The sequence below is a fragment of the Lacerta agilis genome, chromosome 6 (assembly GCF_009819535.1).
Source record: "Lacerta agilis isolate rLacAgi1 chromosome 6, rLacAgi1.pri, whole genome shotgun sequence".
Taxonomy (NCBI): Eukaryota; Metazoa; Chordata; class Lepidosauria; order Squamata; family Lacertidae; genus Lacerta; species Lacerta agilis.
The window spans coordinates 8,457,432-8,484,835 of NC_046317.1; the positions used below are offsets into that span (position 1 = coordinate 8,457,432).

Below are 27,404 nucleotides of genomic sequence, written 5' to 3' on the forward strand. Positions count from 1 at the left end.
ATTTATAATATCTTAAAATATGACCAAAAAAAATTACAAAGGCTCTAGCTGTCCTTTCTAAAGAAACAGACAATTCCCACTCACAAGGTCCCAAAAAGGTAAGCTATTTGGGTTGTGCAGGAATGCAATTTTGATGAAAAACCAGGCCCATGGTTGTCAGCTTCCTCTGACTTTTCAGGTCAGCCTACTGCCTATATGACCCTTCCCAAGTTTCCCTAGAGAGTTTCAGATTTTGTTTCTTCTGTTTGCCCTACTCCCCCAAACTGCCAAGGGCCAAGACGCCAGAACAATCTCACAGCGGGCTGCTTTTGTACAACTTCAACCCCAAAGAAAAATGATGAGTTTGAACTATTAACCCCACCCCAAGAAGGAGTCAGAATTAAAAGTTTGTGCATAAGCCTGTAGATGGGAACGCTGTAAAAACAGCAGGCAAGGTTTACCTAGTGTTGCAGTGAAAAATGGAGATAAACTGGCTTGAATGGGGAGCAATGCACAAAGAAATAATTCAGGAGCTCTGAAGCAACAAAAATAGATAATGGAGAAGACTCACCTGACAACCTCCCTAAAGGAAAGATGGAACAATACTTGATCAGTCCTGTTCACACTGTAGCTATTCTACCATTACTATTCCAATTTCCCTTAGCTCTAATAGTTAGTACATCCATACCATTATTCCACATAGGAATTTGTTAGCTGCTGTCATAGCAGCAGCAGCAGCAGTAGTAGTAACAGCAGTAGTTAATATTTCTAGTTGCATTATGGCATTTTCTCTTTTGGGGTGTTTGGCACAAGGTTTCCAATAGTAATGGGCCAACTTCCCATTGGCCTGATGCACAATTGGTTTAATTTTTACTAGCTTTATTGGTAGCTTAATTGGGGTGGGGGGCACATCAGTTCTCTCAGAGTTCTCTTCTGCTTGCAATTTGACACTGTGCACATGTTATCATATTGTTCCCTTAGAATTATAGCTTGGCTAAATCCAATGGCCTCCCAAACGCTATATCCAGAAGCAGGGGGTTTAAATGAGGGTGAAATTTCACTGCACATGTGCAGAATCTCAGCTAACATTATGAGCTACAGAAGAACTTTGGGGGGAAATTCTGCTCAATTCATAATACAGTTAAGCATTACAAGTTCAACAACAATCCATATTAAATACAAATTTCAGTTCCATTACTTGTCAGCAAACGTCCTTGGAAGCTTGTCAGGAGTTTCTAAATGAGAAGATCAATAAAGGCAGACATGCTTTCTTGAAAGGAAGCTTCCTCGCTACTATTGAGACTTTCACTATGTGCAGCTGCAAGAGAGCATGTTCTCAATTCCTTCAGAGCAACAATGTGACTCAATAAGATTGGCCAATGTTCCACATGAAGTGACCGTGCATACTACCGTATTTTTTGCTCCATAAGACGCACTTTTTTCCTCCTAAAAAGTAAGGGGAAATACCTGTGCGTCTTATGGAGCGAATGGTGGTCCCTGGAGCTGAATTGCCCAGGGGCCAAAAGCAGATTGTGCTTTTTATTTTACAAAGAGAAAAGGGAGTGTTGAAAGGACCCCGCTCAGCAGCTGATCAGCAGGAGATCGGGAGAGAGATAAGAGTCCCGGCTCCCTTTCAGCCCCGCCCTCCTTTGTTGAATGTGCTGCAGAGGGAGGTTGTTTGTTTCCCCAGGACATGTGACTGGCTGATTAGATTATCTGTCTGAAAACAGTAGAAATGGCTCCCTTTCCTTAAGATTTTTCAGAAATGTGAGTTAAACCCCATAAAAATGGGGCTTTTCCTCTTTGCTTTTCCCCCTTTGCAAAAGGAGCTTTGCTTTTCCCCCTTTGCAAAAAAGCTGCAAAACCTTTAGCTGATCCTCAAACAAAAACAAAAACAAAAAAAAACCCCTAGGGCTTTTCCCTTTGCAAAAAAAAAGCTGCAAAACTTTTAGCTGATTCTCAAAAAAGGCCTTTTGCCTTTGCAAAAACAGCAGCAAAACCTTTAGCTGATCCTCCAAAAAAAAAACCCAAAACCCCAGGGCTTTTCCCTTTGCAAAAAAAGCTGCAAAACTTTTAGCTGATCCTCAAAAACAAAACAAAAAACAAAACAAAACAGGGCTTTTAGAGGAGGAAAACCAGAAAAATATTTTTTTTCTTGTTTCCTCCTCTAAAAATGAGGTGCGCCCTATGGTCCGGAGCGTCCTATGGAGCAAAAAATACGGTAAATATGTCCCAGAAATTATCTGCAAAGCACTTGTGTTCCATGGCAGACAAGAAGTTGGGAAATGTTCCCTTAAGGTAGAAAGTCACTGAACTGGACCGTAAACTATTTGTGGAAACCATATATTCCTGACATGGGTTTCTATCCACATGAAGTTAAATATGTTAGAATAGTGCCCGGCTATTAGTTACTGGAGAAGAAAGCAGCAGCAGAATCACAGCACTTCTGCAAAATCATCTCATCATCATGAGAATTTATACACATCATTTTGAGAAGAAATACCAAGGCCATTCACAAATAAAAGCCAACAACAAAGTAACAAGAATAAAAGCCATTCACAAATAAAAGCCAACAACAAAGTAACAAGAATAAAAGCAGCTTCAAAAAATACAGCCATTATAAAGGACATTGTAAAGGACATTGTTTTAGACCCCCCCCCCAAAAAAATACATCATTAATCAGGCAAAAACTCCCTCAAATATCAAAGAGAACTACAAGAGACAGATTAAGAGACAGGCAGCAATGCTTAAGTCTTGAGCCACACTGTATATAAGTGCCCAGAGAGTTATTTTAAAACCATCACATCAGTCTGTCCCAAACCTCTCAATCCCTTTGCCCACAACTGCGGCAGGTGGGAAAGTGTTTGGTATTTAGCTCCAAGGCACTCAGTATTCCAGTCAGCAAGTTATCTGCTAGAGGTGAAATGTTGGCAGAAAGTACATCTCACGTTTGAAAGCAGCATGTGTGTGCTGGGTGGGTGGGTGTGGAATCTGCAGAAAGTAAGAAAGCATGGGCAGATTTACAGATGGAAGACAAGAAACATTACCACTTATTTGATCCTCATTTAAAATGAGGGAGAAGGATTATGTAAATGGACAAGTCTGTCAGACAAGCAAGGCAAAATATACTACCTAAGGAAGAGGCAACCTATCACAGCATTTTTTTTTGAGGGGGGGGTTGAAGAAGAGGACATACAGGATGGTTGGATGCCCATCTGTCATGGATGCTTTAGTTGAGATTCCTGCATTGCAAGGAGCTGACTAGATGATCCTAGGGATCCCTTCCAACTCTACAATTCTACGAATGAGGGTCTGTGATAGATGCTGATTGGCCCAAGAGCACTCAGCCCTAGCAACATGGAAATCTGAACCTAGCTCTCCCCACTTATTCACCATACCTCAACTGTTTGTGGTTCTTCCCACCCCAGTTTATCCTAATTATTTCAAATTGAAAGTAAGAATTTCAAAGTGTGCTGACCATGTAGGCAAGTGCTTTTCAGTGGTTTCTACCACGTGCAAAACAGGCCATAGTGATTGCAACTGTAGGAAGATACTTAAGAAAATGGGGACTCTTTTTCAGTAAGGAGTGGCCCCTAGCCCTTATGGATCAAGGTATCAGTGTGTGTGTTTTCACATTATTAAAAGCACGTTGAAGCAATATTGCAGACACTAATTTATGGAAGTTTTTAAACTTTTGGTGAAGAGCAAAGTGGTGGCTGAGAAGGGACATTTAGGTAAGTGAATAATGGCTTGCAGATATAGTTACAGCAATACAACACAAGGGCATATTTAGGAGTCAGAAGACTATCGTTGTCCATATCCATACTTATGAACAAACGGAGGCCTATGTCATTGCTTGGATGTCTTGAAAGAGACCTCTGTATCAATAAGGATATCACCACCATTTTCCTCCAAAGAGTGAACAATAGAAACCTTGCGCCAGATGCTGTATATGAGCAGGATTTTACCTGGCTATACAGTATAAGCAGACATTAATTGCTACATCTGTATTTTGGATGTACTTTGGAAATTTGGAGCATGTGGCAGCCATGCTAGTTATCAACTGCACCTGGGGTCTAGTAGAAGACAAATAATTCAAAGTAGTGCTTCTCTTTCATATGATTACTCTGTGCTTTTTCCAGCAGTCAGGTGCTTAGAACACACTGTGGTAACAGAAGTCATCAGTTTGACTGCTAGCTAGCTGTTTGCTTGTTTGTTATATATTATTATATATTTATTTATATCCCACCTTTCCCCCTGACCGGAATTAAGGCAGCTTGCAGATAAAAACAAGTATCTGCTCCCCTGCCCCATCAGCCCTGAAGCCACCCCAACAGACTCCCCTAACAAGTGTGCATTTACTATGAACTGCCAACATCGTGGTTACATACAGTGTTTTATTGGTTTTCTTTTCAGAATTTCAAACTAGGTACTTACCGAAAGATGAAAATCACGAGCCTCACAATTATCCAGGGAATCTTACTCAGTTTCAACAGACTTCACCTTCTGCTTAACCCCAACCACATAAGCAAGTTAAGTTTCTTTGGTTGCTTCAAGATAAATCATTATACAAACAAAATTCATTACCAACTGAAGTTCCCAGTTCCTGCTCCAACTTTAAAATCTCTTCCATCTTAACATTTTGAAAACCTGCAAAACCATCCTACCTCTCACACTACAGTTTCAGAATGAGGGTGTTGGGTAATGTGTGGCGATCAGTATTTTGATTTTTTTTTTTTAAAGTATGTTGCTATATTCTTTTTAGGGGGTATAATTTCATGCAAAAACCATGCCCCGTCTGCCACCCCCTGGTAGTGTTGGATTCCTGTCTTAAATGGAGTGATGGGGACAAAGGGTAAGAAGTCAGGAAAAGTTCTGAGCCACTTTGTTCGCTGGTTAGAGACGAACTTTCAATGAACTCTGTTGGGAAGGAAAGAGAACAGGGTGAGCACACCAGGCGCAGCTTTCCAGAAAAAGAGAGAGGGAGAGAGGGAGGGAGAGAAAGAGAGAGAGAGAGAGAGAGATCAGGAGGGGAGGGGTCCTTCTCCGTCCCCTTCAGCACAACAGCAGCCCCTCAAAGTACCATGCTCCAATAAGAGCTGCCTTCCCAGGGGGGCACGTTCACTAAAGGCGGATGCCAGCACAGCTCTTTTCTCAAACAAATCCAGCAGCAGCAGAACTAGGGGCCAGCCAGAAGGGACTGCATTTTGCAAAACCCATAGAGGATTTATTTTTATTTTTAAATGACAAAATGCACAGTTGGACTGGCCAGACCTTTACTAGGACTAACTAAAATGATTGGTCTTTTCCTCAGTTTCATAGATTTCACACTCTCTTTAGCCCCAACCACATAACACAAGCAGGTTAATTTTTTTGTTTTTGTTTTTGTTTTGCTTGCTTCGGGATAAATCATGAAAACAGTAGAAACCAGCATAAGGGCAAATGAGAAGGGCACATGGAGAACTTGAAAGCAGTGGGGAGATATACGCAACAAGTATGGACAGCAAAAAAATATAGGCTGGATGCTGAAGCCTTGGATTGTAGACTGGCCTAGTCTTTAGGCTACTAGGTGCCTGCTTTTATCAGGTTACACCTAGGATTCTGGGATGAAGAAGCAATGTCTGATCCCCATTTTAAAAAACTCTTAGCCAGTTCAGTCTCATGCCTTAACCTTGCCCTCCAACCCCTGCTTCAACTACACACACACCAGGGAGAGGAAAGCTAGTATTATATTGTGCTATTGCAGTTGTAGTTGTTGTTGTTGTTGTTGTTGTTGTTGTTGCCTTCCTACCAACACGGAGGAACAAGAAGAGAGCTTTGGTGAGTGAGGAGAAAGAAGAGGAATGGCAAGAAAGCAGGAAATGGAAAAAGAGGTTTAGAAAGTGAACAAGTGTGAAGAGGTAGTAACCTGAATCTTGGGACAGGCATTTATGGGAAAGTAGATTGTTGCTGTTGGATGCAGAGATGTTTTGATAACAGTAAAGGAAAAGGAAACAGGAATACAAGGGAGAAGGGAAGAGAGAAGGCCAAAATTTGTGAGAATGGCCAATTAAGGCCATTAGCTAGAAGCATGCACTAAATTATCTCCTTCCAATGAGATTGTTTAGCTTTTTAAAACAAAGTTGTCTAGATTTGTCCCTTACAGTCATTTTTTTCTTTGTCTAATATGGCTCTTTTTTGTTCTTTCTTCCAGAATGGTCTGGCAAGTCTGGATCACTGGGTTCAAGATATGGCAAATGACATATCCTTCCCAGAACACAACAGATCAAACTTTGCTCTGGATATGCTAGCAGGTTCCTTTCCAGAAGGAAAATGCAGGCTCTTGGAACTGGCAGTACGTTCTCATAACATTCCACAGGAATGCCCCACCACCACCACAAACCTGGATCAAGGAGGTTCAGAGCTAGAACCTCTAAACAGCCCCACTCTCAAACTCAGATGCTAGTGATATGTAAAAGTAGCTAATGCTGCAAATTCAGAAATAAATATTGGGCTGAACACCTTAGAACTACCTATGTTATCGTGGCATGCTTTGAATTTGAAACCCACTGGTTGTATGTTTATGTATCTCCTTACTGAAGCCTAGAATAGGCCAGGGGCCGGAAGGAGGTCGCTATTCTGTATATAGAGTAATGCTTTTGGCTACAGCAAAGAGTGTACAAAGTTGCAAATAGGTCTTGGCAGATTCAAAAGCTGTTTGGCTCAGTGTTTCCATGTGCACTCTCAATGGGGAGCTACAGCTAACACTTGCTTAAATTTTCTGTTTTAAAAATTAGCCTCAGTAGGCAGTCAGCAGCACTTTTAGATCTGCCTACAAGGACAGCTTAAGAAAAACTCTTGTTGCCTAGTTGGTCCCAGGAAATAAAAGTCTCTGTTTTGCAAAAATCACATTCATGGGTGGCTTCAACAGACGAAATCTGTGCTGCAGACATGGAAATGTGCTTCAGCTTGACCGACCAGTCCCTTTGTGGTTTGGACAGTCTGACTGGCAGCGTTCTTTCCTAATCAGCATAGAAAGATTCCAGGAAAATGATACCTGCTTAGTCCAAGGACTAATTCATGCTCCCAGCTCTGTACAGTACCCTATAGTACCAAACAAGGACCACAGAAAACTGTGACATGGCCATGGACACTAAGACACAAAATAGGTAAAGTGATATTCTACTATCAGGTATTAAAATCCAATAAACTGTGTTAGCAACTGAACGCTCAAAGTCATCTCACGTTAAGTTCATAACGAAATCTTTTTGCTCTCCACTCAAACGTGCACCCCACCCAACAAATACACACCTTAGGATGAGCACCACAGAACCAAAGAGGGAAAACAAGAGACTAAACTTAAGATGGCATGAATCTATCAAGTCAACCTCCTGCCTGCAAATAGAATATTCTTCATACAATTCCATCCCCAGTGGATGCCTGTTGACGCCATTTTTGAAACCTTCTGGGATAGCTCAGTTGATAGAGAATGAGACGCTTAATCTCAGGGTTGTGGGTTCGAGCCCACATTGGGCAAAAGATCCCTGCACTGCAGGGGGCAGGACTAGATGAACCTTGTGGTTCCTTCCAACTCTACCATTCTAGTCTACAAAATCTTTAAGGTCACAAAGAGGGTCCTCTACTTGCACAAGGAACTGAGCTTGCTCCTTGCATCATGACAATAAGCTGAGGAGATAGGGAAAAGCTGTGGGGCTTCACAATGTTGTCCTGTGTGCAAAGCTTAAGGCACTCAAGGTGTGCAAATGTTAGAGGATGGCCCAAATAGGCAAAAAGCAAATTCCAGACACCTCGGGAAATGTTCAGCAACATTGAAAAACAGGCTCTGCAAATAGCAAGAAACAGCTGGGGAAGGGAGAGGAGAAAGCTTTGGTAGATACACCCATTCTTAATCCTCCCCGGATGCCTCAAGCGGGGTATTTGATCAAGAATTCATAGAATAAGAGTATGGGCAAGAAATTAGCAGAAGCCAAATGTCAGCTCCAGGGTTGGATCCCCAAACCATCCTGTAAGAATGAAAAGCACAAGACAAATACACAAGCAGCCTTCTGTCTCTCCTTCCCCACGTACCACCTTCATCCTCTTTTTTTAATTATAGATGTATCAAGCCAACATAGAGGCCACAATGAAACCAGTGCAAATGATGGCAACATGAAATCTATTTCTCATAACATGCTGCAAATCTGCACCACTCCATCCCAATAATTAAGATTTCTCAGCAAACCTATCTCTGCTAATTGATCAAACCATCATACCAAAATAAACTCTGTGTTTCCAAAACTTTCTTGCAACAACCTATTATCTTGCAGCTACTACTCATTTCAATGAGGAATGTGCAAGAAAATGTGCAAGTGGATTGCACTCTGTAAGTCAAAGCTTCAGTCTACACCAGGGGTCAGCAACCTTCGGCTCTCCAGATGTTTCGGACTACAATTCCCATCATCCCTGACCACTGGTCCTGTTAGCTAGGGATCATGGGAGTTGTAGGCCAAAACATCTGGAGAGCCGAAGGTTGCCTATGCCTGGTCTACACCATGGGTAGGCAAACTAAGGCCCGGGGGCCACATCCAGTCAATCACCTTTTAAATCCAGCCCACGGACGGTCCGGGAATCAGCATGTTTTTACATGAGTCCTTTTATTTAAAATGCATCTCTGGGTTATTTGTGGGGCATAAGAATTCGTTCATTATTATTTTTTCAAAATATAGTCTGCCCCCCCCCAAGGTCTGAGGGACAGTGGACTGGCTCCCTGCTGAAAAAGTTTGCTGACCCCATGTCTACACATTTGCTGCTATTAGTAGCATCCGAAACTCACTACCAACAACATATCGCCAAGTAATCTTGCTTCACAGCAGAGCTACATTTGAATGTCCCCAACATCCCTGCACACTTCTTGTAGTGGTTGCAGATTGGTGACTGGGAACTGCTAAGGATTCCAGACCAGTATGCCCAGGACAGCACATTCAGTCTATATGAGCACTTCTTAGTCAATGTGAGCAGACGCATCACAACATGGAACATGCTTGAACATACACATGCCCATGATTATATGAAGAAACATAAGTGTGAACTAAACTATTTGTGTCCTGCAAAAATTTCCATGATCACAACAGAATTCTTTGCAACTGCCATGGTCATAGAAACTAATCTGCCTTATAACCATGTACAGTCAAGTTTATGCTTCTGCTTCTCCATGAGGTCCTCTGCACACACGTGTCTGGGAACAGGCTATTCGCGTGGAGAAGCAAATAACTGTGCGAACTGGCCCTTGGTGTGTAATTCTTCTTGTCGTCTGTTCCTTTGGGAGTATCTGATTAGGGCCATATTTTAAAATGCAGCTAATAATGTGAAAGGCAGACTGTCTAACCAAGCCTTATTCTGCATAGCGATTTTGTACCCAGTCTCTCACTAAATGCCTTACGGAGTTAAATAATTCGAGACAGCAGGCAGTATAAGGTATAAATTACAGAAAGCAGTGGAGTAAAGAGATTGTATGCTGAATAAATTAAAGCTTTCAGTTGTGAGACCAGTAATGGGTGGGGAGAGGAATTAGGAGCCATGGAAGCAATGAGACAATGGAGGCATTTTTCCCCTGACGGGCATTTTTGGAGTTTATTTGTTGATAATTTATTAATTTGTGAAGTCAGTTAAAATCATAATTAATTCAAGGTGCTGGTGCAATTTGGCCCTGGTTCTGGTTGACTCTCTAAATCCTCTTCCCTTCCTAAAAATAATCATCTGTTGAAGTTGGGGGGGGAGGGCTGTCTGGACCCCAAGCAGAGATGGGTGCAATCCATAGGCAAAGGTTGCAGGGCAACATAGATCTAATGGCAGAAAGCAGGAGCTCTGGCAAGCCAGACACAAAGGCTGCCAACTCCCAGCCAGAATGTCTAGAACTAAAGCTATGCCAGTTTGTGGAAAGCAGTGTCAGGCTATGTAGACCAGGGATCCCCAAACCAAGGCCCGCGGGCCAGATACAGCCCGTGCGAGGCAATTATGCGGCCGACAACGCCTGCTGCCACCCGCTCTTACTGGCGCAGCATGGCTGCCCATCTCCGGGTCTGCGTGGCACCGGAAATAGCTTGTGCGCATGTGCAAGCATCATTTCCGGCGCACTTCTGGCATGGTGCAGCACTGGAAATAGCTTTTGCACAGGTGCAAAGTGTCATTTCCGGTGCACTTCCGGGTCTGTGGGTTTTTATTTTCCAAACTGCCTAGCAGGAAACCCCTCTCCTTTGCACAAAATCTACACATGTTAATTGGGCAGGAAAGCAAACTCAACTCTTAATTCAATCCTGAAAAGATTTTTTTAAAGCTCCATGAATCTGCCTCCAACGTCACCAATGAACAGCACCCCCCCCCCAAGTTATCTAAACGGCTGTCACATAGAAGAGGGAGCAAGCTTGTTTTCTCCTGTTCTAGCTTCAAGTTACTAAACATCAGGAGGAACTTTAGGATGGCAAGAGCTGTTTGACAGTGGTATGCAGCAGCAGAATGGGAATTCCAGTGCACAACGGGGGATCATGCAGGCTGGGATGGCAGTGCATGGTCGAAGGAACTGGTCATGGCACTCCAGTCCTTATCGCCCACACCGCTGGAGTGGCCCAGCACTCCTCCCCATGGGTATTGGTTCCTCCGATGCTAGGGAGGAAGGCCGAGCTGCCTGTATCGGCACACCTATAACATTCCCCCTCAAAAATCTGCGGCTGGAGACACAGCCCCTACGGCATGCACCACGCTATGCCTCTGGTGGAACAGAGTCCCAAGAGAGGTGGGGGACTCTTTTTCCTTGGACAGTTTTAAGCAGAGGTTGGATGGCCATCTGTCATGGATGCTTTAGTTCAGATTCCTGCATTGTAGGGGGTTGGGCTAGATGACCCTTGGGATCCCTTCTAACTCTACCATTTTATGTAAAGAAAAAAGTAAACACCACAGAGCAGGGCCTACCAAACCTTTTACTAAAAGAGCTCATTTGAGACAGCTGAAAATTAAGGAGGCCAAATCAAGTCACAAAATGCTAGAGATGCAGACAAATTTTGGCACAATCTGCTGGCAATTTTTATTATTGGCAGCAATTTCTACTGATACATAATACACTTTTTGAAACTGCTAAATTATGAACCACAGCATTTTCCTTGTGGCAAGGAGTTCCATGGCTGAACTTTCCATAAGATGGCATTTGCTATGGAGATACTAACTTTTGTGTGAGTTCAGCATGCGCATGACGAATGGAGAGTTCCCTGTATTATGAATCACCCTCCTCATTTTATTCAGAAATTGTTTAGCCCAGAGGCCCTACGTGAAGGCTATTTATAAACAAAAAACCTTTCTTCCCGCATGCCTCTCAAAGTGTTTTTAACCAAATGGTTTAAGAACTATGGATTTCTTCACCAGTTCTCCAAACTGAACACAGACACAACCCTCCGAAAAATGCATCCTTCCTCCCTGGTCCTTTTACACTGACTACTTCTTCCTATAACAGCTTTCCTTTCTTATCCCTCTCCTTTCTATTCCCTGTAATAAAGACAGGAAATGCTAACATTTTATCTCTTTTCAGGCCCTTTTCCCTTAGAAGAGGGTGCCCTCCTTTCCTTCTGAAGCCAGTCTAACCAAAAGGCTCTAGCTTGGCAGGTGGCTTGGGCTGGCAAGCGAGGAGGCGGCAGGGTGGGGGTGGTGTATAGCCCTGAGGCCCATCTGAAAGTGGCCTAAGGCATACTGGTGGTCCAGCTCCACTCTTGAGAAACATTGTCACACATGCCAAACTCTCCCTCCTTCACCAACACCCCCTGAAGTATTAAACCAGTGAGGCCTGAAGCAGTGTTGGGTGGGGGGCTACTGTTGAAATGGAAAGCTCTTATCACATTGAGGTGGCTGCTATTCAGACAAGCAGTCGGATCTCATTGATTCAATTCCTTTGAGATACAAAGAAGTGGGAGGCCGTGAGGGTTAGCCAAGGTAAGGATTCCTTAACCAGCGTTGTTCCTTTCAAGTTTACTTAACGTCAGGACTAGATAAAGTCCCGGTTTCTTTTATTATTTTTATTTTTAAAAAGAGTCTCTCTTTCCTTCCCAAACTGTTCTCGTCGTCATTTCAGAATCAATGGCACAAGCAGAACAAACGCATCCGAACAAGGAAGAAGAGTGCAGAGCGTGTTCAGTATCTTCCCTGGGACACCCTAGAGGCAGGAAACGTGCCTGCTTAGCCCTCACAAGAGGTCAGTTCCAAATGAAACAATTAGGTTTACTTATCCTAAGCACCCTCCACAAGGGAGGGAGGGAGAAAGAGCACATGGACACTGTGGCGTTCACCCACACTTCGGATTGGCATAGAAGGTGTTAAAAGGGAATAACCAGTAAGAACCTTGAGGGGGCGGAGTTATGTGGGCTATATAAACCCCTCCCGGGGAAGGAAGAGAGTTCTTTAGGTCTTGGGTTCTTAGTTCTTTGGTCTGGGGTTCGTTGGGTCTTTGGTTCTTTAGCCTTTAGGCTTGTCGTTGGTCTTTAGCTAGGGGGCTTGTTGTGGGTATTGAGAGCCTGGAAGAAGGGTGGCAAGGGAAGGAGTAGGAACAGGGTTAGGAGAAATCGTTGGGCACTGTTGTTAACAAGAACACAACCAAGAAAGTACTGTTTATTCAGAAACCACATGCTTATGTACTAAACTTCAAATAAAACAGTTTTGTTCCAATATTCTCCTTGACTGAACTGAGTGAAGTAAATACCAGACAGACTGGTTGGTGGCAGCGGTTAATTAATAAAGTGGTGAGTGCAGGTATCAACGGACCGTCAAACGTCTGGGGGACCTGTGCAGGTTGAGCGAACCGCCACAAGTGGTGGCTCAGCGGTGGGATCAGAAAGTCCAGTGACTGGAAAGAGAGGAGCAATACACCTGGAAGGGGGAGAGGATAAATCTGGAAAGGATATTATCCCGTCCTAGGGTGTAATTGTGGAGACTCTTGATCACCGTGAGGCTGAGAAAGAATTAAGAACTGGTGATCTCAAAAGTTATTCTGGCAGAAAGGTTTAAGTTGTGGTTGGGGCAAAGTACGCTGGAAAAGGTTAGAGAAAGAACCTTAGGCGTGACTTTGAGACCATAGTCTTGGAGAACCTAGCCCAGAAAACAGAGAAAAACGTTCTTTTCTTTAATAGACTGTTTGAACTCCTATTTTTAAGAAAATGCCACCCAAAAAGACTAAGAACCCGGTGAGGGAATCACCTATAGAAAGTGCTGAAGAGGAAAATGGGGACCTGCAAGGGGAACCAGGCTCTATTGAAACCACACCTGCGGGAGAGAGTCCTAAAATCTCTGAGAGTTTTGAAAAGTGGAAACTAGAGCAGGAATATAAACTGAGAGAATTGGAATTAAAATTAAAAGCTGAGCAGGAAAGGAAAAAATTAGAAGCAGAGAAAGAGGAGCGAATGAGGGAAAAAGAAATACAGTTTCAATTGGAGATGAGGAGATTGGAAGTGACTGCAATAAAAAAGCAGAATAACAGTAACAATACCAATGGGCAAACACTTGTGAAAATAGAGTTAACACGTTTCCCAGAATATAAAGATAGATACCCCACAAGCATTGCAGCAGCTGCACGGTTAGGAGATGAAATTAATGAAATCCGAGACTATGTGTATGATGGACCCAGATATGGGGGGAGGAATTGGGAGAACCATAAAAATAAAACTGAACAAAATCGAGGAAAATTTACCTCAGACTCCAATAAGGGGAATTACTCCTCAGAGAAGGGGCCCCATGAAAAGATATCCCTACAGTCAGGGAGTGCTGAGGGAAAAGTTAATAAACCCAACAAGACAGATCCCCCTGAAATCTTTTGCTGGAAATGTGGGGAAAAGGGACATCGGAGGGATGAATGTTGGCAAGGAAAAGAGAAAATAAAAAGTCCCACAACTACAAAGAAAACATTTTGTGTCCAGGCTCTAGAGCAGGGCCCAACTGACTCGGTTGTCGTGGCAACCAACTGGAATACAGTTGAGCAGGGGCCTAAGAAGGTAGCTGAGGCCAAGGTGCTACATTGTAATACAATCCAACATGATGGACACCTATTACAAAGTGCTGGGGAAAACATTTGGGTAGAGGGGAAAAAATACCGTGGGCTGAAGGATATGGGCTCACAAATCACAATCCTTCACCCCGATATAGTAAAATCGGAGGCCATCATTCCCGGGAAGACTATAAGAATAAAGGGAATTTTCAAACCTCCTGAGGTACTACCGATGGCAAAAGTTGATATTGGATATCAGAGTTGGTCAGGACAGTGGGAAGTAGCGATCTCTGAAGAGATTCCCACCACAGTTCTTATTGGTTGGGATTTAGTAGAACATGTGCGAAGTGCTTTTATAGTCACCAGAGCACAAGGGAAGTTATTGTTGCCCAGGCCTGAACAAAGTGATACAGTTGCTGAAACCACTAAGGAAGGAGAGCAGCTGGGGGGAAGAGTGTCTATGGAAACAAGAGACGCTACATTATTTCCCCTGACTAATAGTCAAGCCTCAAACGTTGTGGAAAAACAAAAGGAGGATTTAGAATTAAAACTGTATTTTGAGGTGGCAGAGGTAAATAAAACATTAACTCCTGAGAGCCCAGAACAATTTAAGTTGGACCAAGGTTTATTATATAGAGAAATTCTTATCAACCCAGCAAGGGGTGGTGGTGAGATACAACCACGATTGGTGGTTCCAACTGAATATAGGGGCAAGATCCTGCAAAACACACACAACAGTGTGTTTAGTGCACCCATGGGGATTAATAGCACAAAATACCTGACATTCAGGATGGACGATGAAATGCGTAGTGTCCAACTGAATGCATCAAAGTCAGTCAAGTCACTAAACCTTCAACCCAATCTAGACTATAGTAGTCATGTTGTTAAAAAAGCCTGTGAAATTGGTAAAGGAGGGTATACCTGCAATGTGGTCAGTGACCTATCTGTGAGATCAGTTAGAACAACTGGTCATATTTATGATAAACCATTCAGCAATTGGAAATATAGAAAGAAAAACGTCCTGGAAGTTATAGCTGGCATGGTGTCCCATCAACTTTCTATGAAAGTGAAAGTGTTTCCTACACTAGAGATTGTGTGGTGGGAAGATGGGTACCCTGCTGCTTATGCAACACAAATAAATGTCCAAGATAAACGTGGTTACACAGCATTAATGTGGCCACCACAGCAAAGACATAAAAAAGTAGTCTTCAAATGGCTCAAAGTGGGAACTGTTAAATCAATACAGAGCAAAGGTGGACTGACAGCAAAGGAGATTGCTATGAGCAATAAGCAATCGGAGCTTTTTAGCCTACTTTCATTAAGTGATCACGCTGGTATAGAAAGCTTCAGCAAGCTGATTAAAAAAGAAGCTATCCATAAACTTATGAAAACAGTTCCCAGTACATTTAAAAGCCAGACAACCAGTTCGTATGCAGCTGTTGGTGACATGGAGAGGTGGGGAAATAAAACCATTAACCTCAAAGGTAGAAGCCATTTCTACGTAGCCTACCCCAACCTCGAAAAGAAAAGTGCGAGCATTTCTGGGATTAGTGGGATATTACAGAAGATTTATCCCAAATTTTAGTGACATAGCAGCACCAGTATCCAACCTAACAAGGAAAAAAAAAAAAAAAAAGGCTGACCATGTGAAGTGGACGCCGGACTGTCAGCAGTCTTTTGACAGTTTGAAAAATGCTTTGACAACAGGACCGATTTTGGCAGCACCAGACTACAGGCAAGAGTTTACGGTGTTTACGGATGCATCCAACGTAGGAATCGGGGCCTTCCTATGTCAGCCGGGGCCGGAAGGAAACCACCATCCTATCGCTTACATCAGCAAGAAACTGTTACCGAGGGAGAAGCACTTATCTGCAATTGAGAAAGAGTGCCTGGCAATAGTATGGGCTCTACAGAAACTAAAACCGTACCTCTGGGGCCGAGCCTTTGCCCTAAGCACAGACCATTCTCCATTGATTTGGCTTCGAACTATGAAAGGCAACAGTAAGTTAATGCGCTGGGCTTTGTTACTACAGGATTTTAATTTCACCATCAAAAGCGTAAAAGGTTCCCTTAACATCGTCGCCGATGCCCTATCCAGGAGACCGGAAATTGAAGAAGAAGAGTGAACTACTGGAAATAACCTTAGTAAAAGTGTATATATGTTGTTTTGGGGGGTGGACACCCATGAATAATGAGGTATGTTCATGTATTGCAACTGACAGTTGATCAGGAGGTCACTTGGCAAAGTGTACCCTCCTGAATCAAACTTTCTAAAGGGGGGAGGTATGTGGCGTTCACCCACACTTCGGATTGGCATAGAAGGTGTTAAAAGGGAATAACCAGTAAGAACCTTGAGGGGGCGGAGTTATGTGGGCTATATAAACCCCTCCCGGGGAAGGAAGAGAGTTCTTTAGGTCTTGGGTTCTTAGTTCTTTGGTCTGGGGTTCGTTGGGTCTTTGGTTCTTTAGCCTTTAGGCTTGTCGTTGGTCTTTAGCTAGGGGGCTTGTTGTGGGTATTGAGAGCCTGGAAGAAGGGTGGCAAGGGAAGGAGTAGGAACAGGGTTAGGAGAAATCGTTGGGCACTGTTGTTAACAAGAACACAACCAAGAAAGTACTGTTTATTCAGAAACCACATGCTTATGTACTAAACTTCAAATAAAACAGTTTTGTTCCAATATTCTCCTTGACTGAACTGAGTGAAGTAAATACCAGACAGACTGGTTGGTGGCAGCGGTTAAAAGGGAGGGAGGGAGAAAGAGCACATGGACACCCAGTCCCAAACACCCCTGCGGGCATCTTAGCACTTTTGCACACAACCAACCAGGAGGGGTGGGACTGGGGGTGGAGGACATCCGGGCTTGGGTTTGTGAAGCAATGGTACAACCCTTTCCCCACAAGCACATGTCTCAAACCCCGCAACTGCACATCCAATAGCAAGGCTATCTCACTCCCAGACTCAGTGCCTGCCCCCCCCATAACTGTGATATCCTGCTCCATGACTTCCCTCTCCGGCCGCTTCACTGTGGCTCACCCTCAGCCTGCCGCCCTTCCCACCCCGTGGGAAGGGAAGCAGAGGGGGCTGTTTCAGCAGCTCGCTCCTCCACTTTCCAACTCTCCACCCCAAGCATGAATTGCAGTTGGGCTGATTCTTCCTTCTCCCTTTTTCTGTCTAGGGAGGAGTGGAAGGACTTCGCCTTCCCAACACGAGGGGTCTCACAGATGAGTGGGCTCCAGTGTGACCCCCAACCTGATTTCCACACTCCTTCGCCCACCCACATGCCCAATCTCCATGCCCCCCACCCTTGTGACCTCTGTGGCTGCTCCTTCCCTCATCCGCACACCCAATCTCCAATGGTAATATATCATAATATTGTGATGTTTTAACTGCTGATATATCACAGTGTTGAAAACCAGACATTGCACAGCCCTGATCCACACTTACTCACATACTTTCAGTTCGACTTTGTGGTGTGGCAATGTGGGTGTGGGTAAAAGTTGAAGCAGTTGTCTCCATAAGCCCCTTCCAAATTCAAACTGAATATTTTGACGCTACACCTGCACACTACAAATTTGGTGGTGTGTGTCAGTCATATCACCATACACATCAATGAATGCACATCAAAAACAAAGTATATGAGTTCTATTTGACTTCTCCCCTCCCCTCAGCCCTGTTTCTGTGTTAATTTCAGTACCGGACATTTTCTGCACCTAACAGCTGCACACAAATATGGAGACAGGAAATCTGGGATTTGCTGCCTGAGATGGCTCTTTCAATTCATTAAAAATGCCAAGTCCCAACTAATTTAATCATGTTCCACCTGGCAACATGACTGGCTCTACCATTAGGCTGAGTAAGGAGGTTGCCTCAGGCAGCAGACACTGAGGGGAAGGGAACCGTCAGAGCAACCTATGCTACAAAGCCTGTCCTGCACCCACTAAGCTAGCAAGTTGCCTTCATGTGCTGTGGAAGGCACTGCCATTGCCTGTGCAAAATTCAGCAGCTATGATGCTCACTGGGGAAAGATGGCATGAGCATATTACATGGATGCTGGCTGTCAGTTAGTTTCCAGGCCCCATTCAAAGTGCTGGTTTTTACCTATAAAGCCTTAAACAGCTCAGGACCGCAATACTTCAAGGACCAACTCTCCCCATTTGAACCAATCTGGAGCCTGCAATCATCATCTGAGGCACGTCTTTGAATGCCTCCTCCACGAGAGGTCCAGAGCGTGGCAACATGAAAATAGGCCTTTTCTGCAGTGGCCCCCCACTTGTGGAATGCTCTCCCCATTACATATCTTCTGGCACCAAGGTAAGAGGTACAGTTCAAAACACCAGGTGCATAAAAGGCAAGGTTCTCCCTTCCAATGCATTTGTACAGTTCCCAGCACAAATAAGTCTTCATTTCTTTCTTGGGCTACCACAGTGTAAGCCTCTGCTGTTAACAGAATTAGTTCCATGGCTCCCATGAAAGTATAATGAGACTTAGATGCTTAATTTTAGCTAGATCATCATATCATTTTTAAAGAGAACATCAACACAAAGCTCAGCAGCAAAGCTCAAGAAGGTTGGACACAAGACAAAGGCTGGACACTAAAGGAAAAAAAGAGTGCAGCCAGGGAGAATTTGGTTTCTGTATAAAGCTAAATCTGTAACCAAAAATAATAATAATTCAAAATCACTATGTATTTTAAGTGACAGGCAGAAACAACAACAAACGTGTCATAAGTGAAATCCAACCTAAGAATTTATAAAGAAAATAAAGAATGTAGTACTGTGGTGGGATACAGAAAGAAAGAAAAAGAAAGGAAGAACCTGTTCCTCCTCAAAATATCTGTTAACTTTGCAGCAGATATAATTGTACAGGATGAGAGCAGAAGATATTTGTAGTGTATATTGGTGGTGAGCGTGAGAGAGCAATAAACTATTCCTTAACAGTTAAAGAACTGGTCAAGGCTGCCTATAAATATTTTTAGTATGTTTTACTGTATAGGAAAAAAATAGTATCTTAATGCTGAAAACATGAATAAAGTGTACACATTTTAACCACTTAAACATGGATGGGGTAAGCAATTAAATGAAATTAAATACACATAATCAAGATTTCAAAACTCAAGATTATCTTCAGATTTCCTCAAATTCTAAACTCTGAACTCTGATCCTCATGTTTAAAAACTTTACATTTGTTTCCATTTTATTAATATAGTCTTGCAGTGCAACAATTCAGTTTTCCCTTTGGAAAGTTTAACAGATTTTTTCCTTTAAAAAAAAATCACAAGGGAAGATAGTTATATCCCAAAACTGATCTTGGAAAGCAAAATTAAATAATAAAGACAGTTCACAAGAAGGAATGAATGAGGCATCAAAACTGGGTAATGATCCTGTGTTGCCCTTCTACATCAGAGAAAGAAACCTATGCTAAATGACACGACTGAAGTCTCTTTAACACCTTCTGTGCAATTAAAGGACACCAGCTCTCATTCATTCTCAGAAATTCTGATGATGCAGATAGTTGACTTTTAAACTTCACACTTACCATGCTCTACAAAACAATCCCCAAGTTAAAATTACAGTAACTCTGAAATCTGTCACATTTTGCAAATAAAATATTAAATAGTCAATTAATCACTATAAGCTGGCCTCACAACTCAATTCTTCATTACGCAACTGTACTCTCTTCCTGCCAAAAAAGTACATATTCAATCCAGAGAAACATGTAAACAAAATTTGTTTCCCTCCCATTACATCAAAACTAAATCTTGCTTTCTATCTTCTTTTTAAATAAACATGCTCAGATTTCATACATCTCAACGTATTATACCTCAAGCTTACATAAAAAGCATCCATAAATCCTTTCCTTTAAAATAAATTGAAACATCAGCAGACAAGGGGGATCTCTTTGGCCAGTAAAGATGACCTCTTTTTACAACGTTTATAGACACTTTAGGTTTGTTCCGGCAATGTTAACACTGTGAAATATTAGCCGCACTGTTGCGAGGGATGGTGGTAAAGTCTCCAGCAGACTCTGGAGTCACTTAAATCAAGTAGTAGAAAAGTGAATGCCCATTTCAGAACACTGGAACACCAGGAGTGAAAAGAGATGAACACTAAAAACACAGAGACACCAAGTAGAAGCTGCAAATGATTTCAGCAGAGTGAGATTTTGATCTATCAGTACGTTTTCCCTTTCAATCTTTGTTGGAAGAAGATTATGACAGAATCAGTTGTATTACTCTCCTCTGTTGCACTGCTTCTTTCCTTTCTGACCGGCAGCTTATGGAATTTCTTCCCCAATTTCTTTAGCATGACAGTTTGGTTTTAAATTACAAAACTTATAGTAAACCCGTAACCAGAAATTTTGCCATGGGGCACTGGCATTATGAGTGCACGAGGAGGGAACTATCCTTTCACCCAGAAAATAATTTCAATCCCTCCTTTCACCCAGAAAATAATTTCAATCAGCTAAATATTGTAAAAATGTTAAAAAGTGCCCAGGTGCCTGTCAAGCAATCCAGCCCCTTAGCACTTACTAGTCAAAACACTGAAAGTCAGGAGAAGGTATACTTTGAATTAAGCAACTGCATAGAATGCATCCAGCATGTAAATGTCAGCCTGGAATATTCCTGAGGCCAGAACCCACAACCCCCACCCCTTGGGCTGCATTGCTTTATACTGAAAGTGCTAAAGAGCACAACCACAACCACTCACACGTCAATTCTCAATGCTTTGGATATAGGTGTGTGAATGCATGGTTGTTTGGGTATACCCAGCAGGAGTAAGCTTGCTTAAAACACACAAACACCTCTAACAACAACAATAAGCATTAAGAAAAAGAAAAACCTACATATGACTTGTTTTTTGTATGCAACCACACACACAGTGCATCAGAGCAGCAGGTCAGGTGGACAATTTACAATCTACAATCAACATCCAGTCCTTCCCTATCTCCCCAAACACTTCTGAACAGGCAGCATTATTATAAAACTGAGAATTATAGGATCTCTTCCCCCCCCCCACCCCCCAGCTTCCTGTTCCCGTGTATGCAGAGATAATTTTTGAAAACGTAATGGCAAAAATGCAAAAGTATCAGGTACAAACAGAGAGAGAAATTCAACACAAAATTTACGATTCCGAAGACTCCAGGCATCTCCCTATTTGGCAATGATCCATTCAAATGTTCCCCATTTGTACGTGCAAAAATGTCTTAGCAAGAATAAGTCTAAGAGATATTTCAACTGCAGGTGCTGATTATGCAAGGTTCAAATGGTACAGAGATTATAACAATGACATGCAAATAGTATGCAAATTAGTTGCACCCCTCCAGCTGACAATATTTCTAATGTGGCCCTCTGTGCTGAACAAGCTGCTGCTCACTGGTTGTGCCAGTAATACAACCAGAATTAGCCCACTGGTAGTGAAAGTCGGATTTTCTCACCTTCCTCCAAATCCCAGTCTCTCCAAATATTAGACTGGGAAGAAGGGTTCTAAAGAGGTTCAGTTTTCACTAACCATCTGCTACCACTTCATAAGCACTTCAATTTCAGATCAGGGCAGAAATCAATTACGAAGATTGCCACACAAGAGACAAAAAATCCCAATGAATTAAATAAGAGAATATGAAAACAGGGGACAATGTAAAGTATTTTTTTAAGAGAGAGAGAAAACACATAAGAGTAACAGAAAAGGATAAGAAGATTCAGATGTTCTTGTTATTAAACTTATATATTCAAGCAGCATTACATCACATTATAGAAAGACCTCAGAGACCTCTTTACATTATATTATAAGAGCCACATAATGAATGGCTTCTAAAGAAGGTCAGCATTCGGCTTCGCAGCCTTAAGGGCTTTAGAGGCTTGAATGCCAATGCTAGGTGCTTTGTCTAGGTTACAAGCTGCACAAACAAGATTTAACAAAGGACCTCCTTAGTCATCTTATATAGATTGCTGGAGTCAAATAATCCCATTTCACTCAGCTGTTCACACGATGAAACATAGTCACCCATAGTTTAAAGGCACATAGACATTTTCTGAAAGCTGCTTTCCCTTTTATGCATCACTTTTCAATGTATATCAAGTGAGTTTGCAATCATATTTGTTGTCACTTTCATTCATGTCATACCCCTTACTTATATGATTGAGATCTGAATTACTGACTGTTACATCCTTGTTAGGAAAAAAGCGGAGGGGGGGGGGAGGGAGCGTGTGGAGTAGTAGATAGTTTGCAACACACATCAACTGAGCAGCCGACTCAAGAGCTGAAACTCAGCAGTGGCCTTCCCAGCTACCTTTTCCTGTGGGCTAAGGTGTAAGTCAGGATTTCCCCTTCCGAAGACCATTTGAAAATTGAAATAAATAAGTGTTGCATGTCACTGAACACTCTTCTCTGAGCATCTGCTGTTTAAGATCACCCTTGATTGATGACAGCTATTTTTAATTGTTGCTTTTAAAATTTAAATGCCCCCCTGAGACATTTTATAAGTGTATTAGTGCACGGCAGGAGGCCTGCGAAGTGGGAAACACAGAACGAATCAACAACCTCATGCCATTAGCACCTTTGGAACCCAAAAAACTACTATTTGATATAAAAGTAACAAGATCCTTAAACAGCCAACAATCTCATATCTATAGATGTGTATGTGGTGTACACACCCACACTGCCCTCTTTGAGTGTCTACGTGTGCATTACCTGGACTCAATGTATGCCAAATGAAGGCTTTTCCGTGTGTTTTCCACATTAGGAACCATGTATTTTACAGTAGCTCTTAAAATCTTAAGGCAAATGTTCCCTTTCAAAAAAAGATATAAGAATTGCAGCTGAAATAATCCGGTTATGGGTTGTTTTCAACTAATGTAATATTTAAAAAAGTAATGAGGCATATAGTGCCCAGAAAGAAATATTCCCTGAATTGTAGGCACACAAATGACTTCGTTGTGCTATTTAGACATTTATGTGATAGGAGATTGCATTCTCCAAAGCATAAAACAATAGCTTCTTTCCCCTTTAAATAAAATATTTAAACCGAAACAAGTTTCCTTTTGTTTGTTTTTTAGAAATACATGAAATGTGAAAGGCAGGAAAAGAGGGAAAGGGTGCAAGACTATACGGTTCTCCTTACCTGTTTTTTCTTTGATTTCACACAAAACATTAAAAAGTGCTGGCTTCATTCTGTGGCAGTTTAAAGCATGTTTTCTGCAACAAGATCAAAACAGTTTATATTTAGAGTGCACCATAGAGGCCTTAAAAATGTTTTAGGCAGAAATATTGAAAGTTAAGTCATCACTGAAAATTATGCAAGGGTGAAAAACAGCTTACAGTTTTATATTGACGGGACACCAGTTTGGTGATTGTCCAACGTATATGGCAATACAAATACCACCCGCTTAGGGAACTGTCTGATAGCAGTATTTCAGCAGCTTTCATAAACCATGTTTACTGGCCAAGCTATTAGTAGGTCAATGATAGGAATATGTATAAGCCATTCATAAGTCCAATGAAGATCTTTTTCAAATATTATTATTATTACACTCAATTTATTAATCACCTTCTGAACCACCATCTCGTGGCAGTGTAGGGAATGTTGTTATTTTATTCACCCATGTGGTTCAATTCATTGTGCAGATGCCACTGTATAAACAAGGTCCTTCAACACGGAAAGCCGATGTACAGAAATTTTAGCCATTGAGTTGAAAAGAGCACAGAAATGCAGTAATGCACTGCCAGGGGAAAGCACACATGCAATGGGGAGGGAGGGAAAATAATTACTTCCATTCTCTTATTACCTTTATGCTCTACTTGCTTATTTGAAGGTGTTAGAATCAGTCGGCTTCCCAAAAGAAATCTCATAAACACTCTGATACATGAATCAGAATGACACACAAAAAACCTTGCTACTTTAGCATTTACACAAGTGGCCAGAATGCGAATGGATCTTTCTATGTCTCCTCTTTTCTTGGAGGTCCAGCAAGTTGTTGTTTATAAGGCTGATTAGTTTCATGTTCTAGCAGGTGCTCAGATTGTTTATGTCTAAGAAATAGAATTTCTTAAATATTAGAAACAATCACTTTGTAAAGATTTGTTGTCATGTACAAAAGGAGTAATTTCATCCAGCATCTGTTGCAAAATGGGTTTTTGAATGAAGCTGACATAAGTATGTGAGTGTTTTGGTGCCTCAGGCAGAAAAATCTAAGGAAGCCCCCTCATTCCACTGATTAATATAGGATACAACCCACTAGGAAAGTCTCCTTCACAAGGCTTGTGAAGACTTTGGACAGCTCCCATCATTTTAAGGGGCCTGCCCCTTAAATGGCACCCCATATCACTGCCTGAGGTTCCTGCCTCTCTTCTTCTCACAGTTGGGCTCCCTCTGTATGAGCATCTGGTTCACAAAACCTTCTTTCTGCCTCCAAAATATTTTTTGGCCGAGCACAAAGATGAGTAAAATAACATTGAAAAGATCACAGCCACATTTTCACAGCCTTGTCATCACTGCAACATCTCTACAATTCCTTATAGAGAGATATATAATTAAAAATCATAGGAAAAACTGAAATGCACAAACTGCTTTCTACAGCTGCTTTACTAAAGGGACCCGCTAGCAGAGCGGCTAAAGGAGTGTGTAAAGAGTAACTGGCTATAAAAAGAATCCTTACATTTGTATTGATTTCCAATTTAATTAGTGCAGTATATAGATCTTTACACACAAAAAAACATTTCACCAAACATAAACTTAAACTTTCAGAAGCAGCTTCTTCCCCCTTTGTCTAATGGCAGTACTGGGAAGCATCGTTCAACAGAAGCTATTCCTCATCAAGGCCAAGTATTTACAAAAAGCGTTTTATACAACTGGCATTTTTCATTCTAGGTGTTTTTTTTGTTTTGTTTTTTAAGACCTTTTGGATTAAGTACCAAGATAGTAGCTGCAAAGCTATTTAGTAATGTGTGTAGCTTTTGAGGGACACACGGATGCTGTCTACGCCAGCTGAGAATGAAAATCTCTGTGGTAACTGCAAGATACAAAATGCAGGTGAAGTACTAGAAGCTTTTCTTCAGGTAATAAAATTCTAGTGGTCACTAGGCAACTTTTTCTTCTTTTGTTTTGCTATTTTTCCTTCTTGTCCATTCTTCTTTTCTGTAAATCCATGTATTCATTTCCAACTTCAATAATGATTTTGTAGATTTATGTTAAGAGTGTTGTGCAAGCATTCCAGAGTCTATTTAACTAGCATGTTTCTTTTTAAGAAGCATTGTATTTAAAATTTCAAATGTGCACACAATATTGACCAATGAGACCATTTAATCATCCAAATAAAAAATATTATATATTTCAAAATTTGTGTAACAATAATTATTATTATTTTAAAATACTACACCCTGCCCCAGAATTCAGCTGTGTGAGGCACAAAACGGCATGTTGGCTTCTGTGATAAAATCAACAATTGAAACATACTTGTTATGGGTAACATGAAATATAAGTGTAGATTGCCAAATGTTATGTGTGATTAATGATATATACTCATGTGCAATTGTCACACACATACATAGATTTCATGCCATTTCCAACATGGAAAGCACAATCTGTGAATGAAATCTGTATGTTTGTATGTGAAGCGGCATTTAGTGGCTAGACTCTATGAGCCTCTGTGCTCAGCTAATACGTTCAACTCATTATTTTAGCAACAAAAAACCTGTTTGTGTCTTTACACACAAACAAACGGCCACAAGGCTCCAGTTGCAGCACAACATTCACCAATACAAGAGGGCAGGAAAATGTGCCCTTTTCGTACACAAGGGCCACAATCCTAGATGCATCGACTATGAACAAGCCCACCGATTTAAATGGAATTAAGTGAGTTTAACTTCCTTGGATTGCGAGAACGGTAGTGGCAATGAACTCGGAGTAACCAAGTTTGCAGTACAGCAAACAAGGCCTTTTACGGCTGTTCCTTTTCCCTAATTCAAAAACAGAGTTCAGGTCACCAGATCCCTTCAAAACGGATCTATAAAACTAATGTTTAAAAAGTTTAAAAGGTCTTCCAAATAATTTTTGGTGTGACATTCACCGATGAGTTCCATTCAGTGCCCCGCTCAGCCGACAGGAATGGAGGAGCCTAGCACCTAAGACACTGAATTAGCTCAGCTAAGAGAAGGACAAGATTTCGGTCTTTTGGCCAAAGAAAGTGGCTGCTCCAGCATTTCAGCTCTTGAAAACACAGATGGAAAGGTGCAGCTACACAAGGCGACCAAAGGAGCCAATTCAGCCCTACCTAACTTGTCAAAAAAGAAAGAAAGAAAGAAAAAGAGCAGAAGAGCAGCAGCCCTCTCTCGCTAAACATTTGCACATACCCTCACGCCACTAGAAATTACACCTATATACTGTACACTTAAATATTCCATTCTGGCATGTTACTCCACAGAAGGCACCCAGTCGGGATGTTGCTTTTCCTCGAGAGCTATACTTTTTGTTTGCTGCACAGAGAGAGTCAGGCTTTTAGAGGACCAGGATCCTGCCGCGAAAAGAAATGTGGTGTAACAATAATAATAATAATAATGACGCTCCTAATGATAATAGTGGCGACGAGGGGGAGGAATGGCTCACCTGGCCTGCGCCTCGTCCAAACTCTGGTCTGTGATGGTCATGATCTGCTGCAAAATGTCCCCGATGTCTTGCTTGCGGCCCCCCTCGCCTTCGGCGCCCCCGGCCCCGTCCTGCATGTGCTGGGACAGGCCCGGGTGGCCGGCCATGCCCACGCCGGCGTGCGAGTGCATCAGACGGGGCTGATCATCCATCGCGCCCCGCTCCCGAGAGGCGCGGCCGGCGGCCCCTTGCCTGCCCGCTTGCTTGCTTGCCCGCCCGCCTTCGCCCCCTTCTCGGCGAAGGGGACCACCGAGCAACCGCCCGCCCGCCCGGTCGGCTTCTCCGGTTGTTTTCGGGCGGGGGAAAGAAAGAGCGGCGTTATCCGGCGGCGGCGGCGGTGCCCGCGGAGCCGCCTTCCGGAAGCAGCGGCTGAGGCGGCTGAGGCGAGCCCTCCTCCCGGGAGCCCTGGAGCAGGAGGCCGGTCCGGCTCCCTCGTCTCCTCCCCGCCGGGGTCTCTCGCCTCCCGCTGACGGAGCCTCCGCGTGAGGAGAAAGGAAACGCAGAGAAAGTTTCCCTCACGGACGCTCCCCTCTCTCGGAAGACGACGACGCCGGTCTCTCCGTCGCGCGCCTCCCCGCCTTCTCCGCGCCTCTCCCGGGCGAACTCGCAGGAGCCCCTCCGCCGCCGCCGCCGCTGCCTCCCGCTTTTGTTTCAGGCTCCGGCTCCGGACTCCGCGAACTGACACGGGGAAGGCGCCGCCAGGCGAGCGAGGGAAGGAGGGAGGGAGGGAGGGAGCGAGGAGCCAGGGGGAGGAGCCAGGGGGAGGAGCCGACGAGGCCCGCCCTCTGAGCCCTCATTG

The 27,404-nt window shown here is 42.8% G+C and overlaps 1 protein-coding gene across 6 annotated transcripts in view; it reads right to left on the reverse strand.

The window, feature by feature from the left end:
- The window catches only part of PBX1 (PBX homeobox 1), a 217,676-nt gene extending 190,863 nt beyond the window's left edge, over window positions 1-26,813 (reverse strand). For 2 of the 6 annotated variants that reach the window (XM_033151347.1, XM_033151346.1), the window contains exons 1-2: window positions 26,567-26,812; window positions 23,087-23,160 (exon numbers count right to left, since the gene is read on the reverse strand). In XM_033151347.1, the coding sequence (XP_033007238.1) occupies window positions 23,087-23,160; window positions 26,567-26,757 (265 nt within the window). In that variant the 5' untranslated portion in view covers window positions 26,758-26,812. Of the gene's footprint in view, window positions 1-23,086; window positions 23,161-26,566 lie in introns of all 6 variants that reach the window. The other 4 variants (XM_033151348.1, XM_033151350.1, XM_033151349.1 and 1 more) reach the window with 3 other exon arrangements.
- Between the last annotated feature and the right edge of the window lie 591 nt (window positions 26,814-27,404).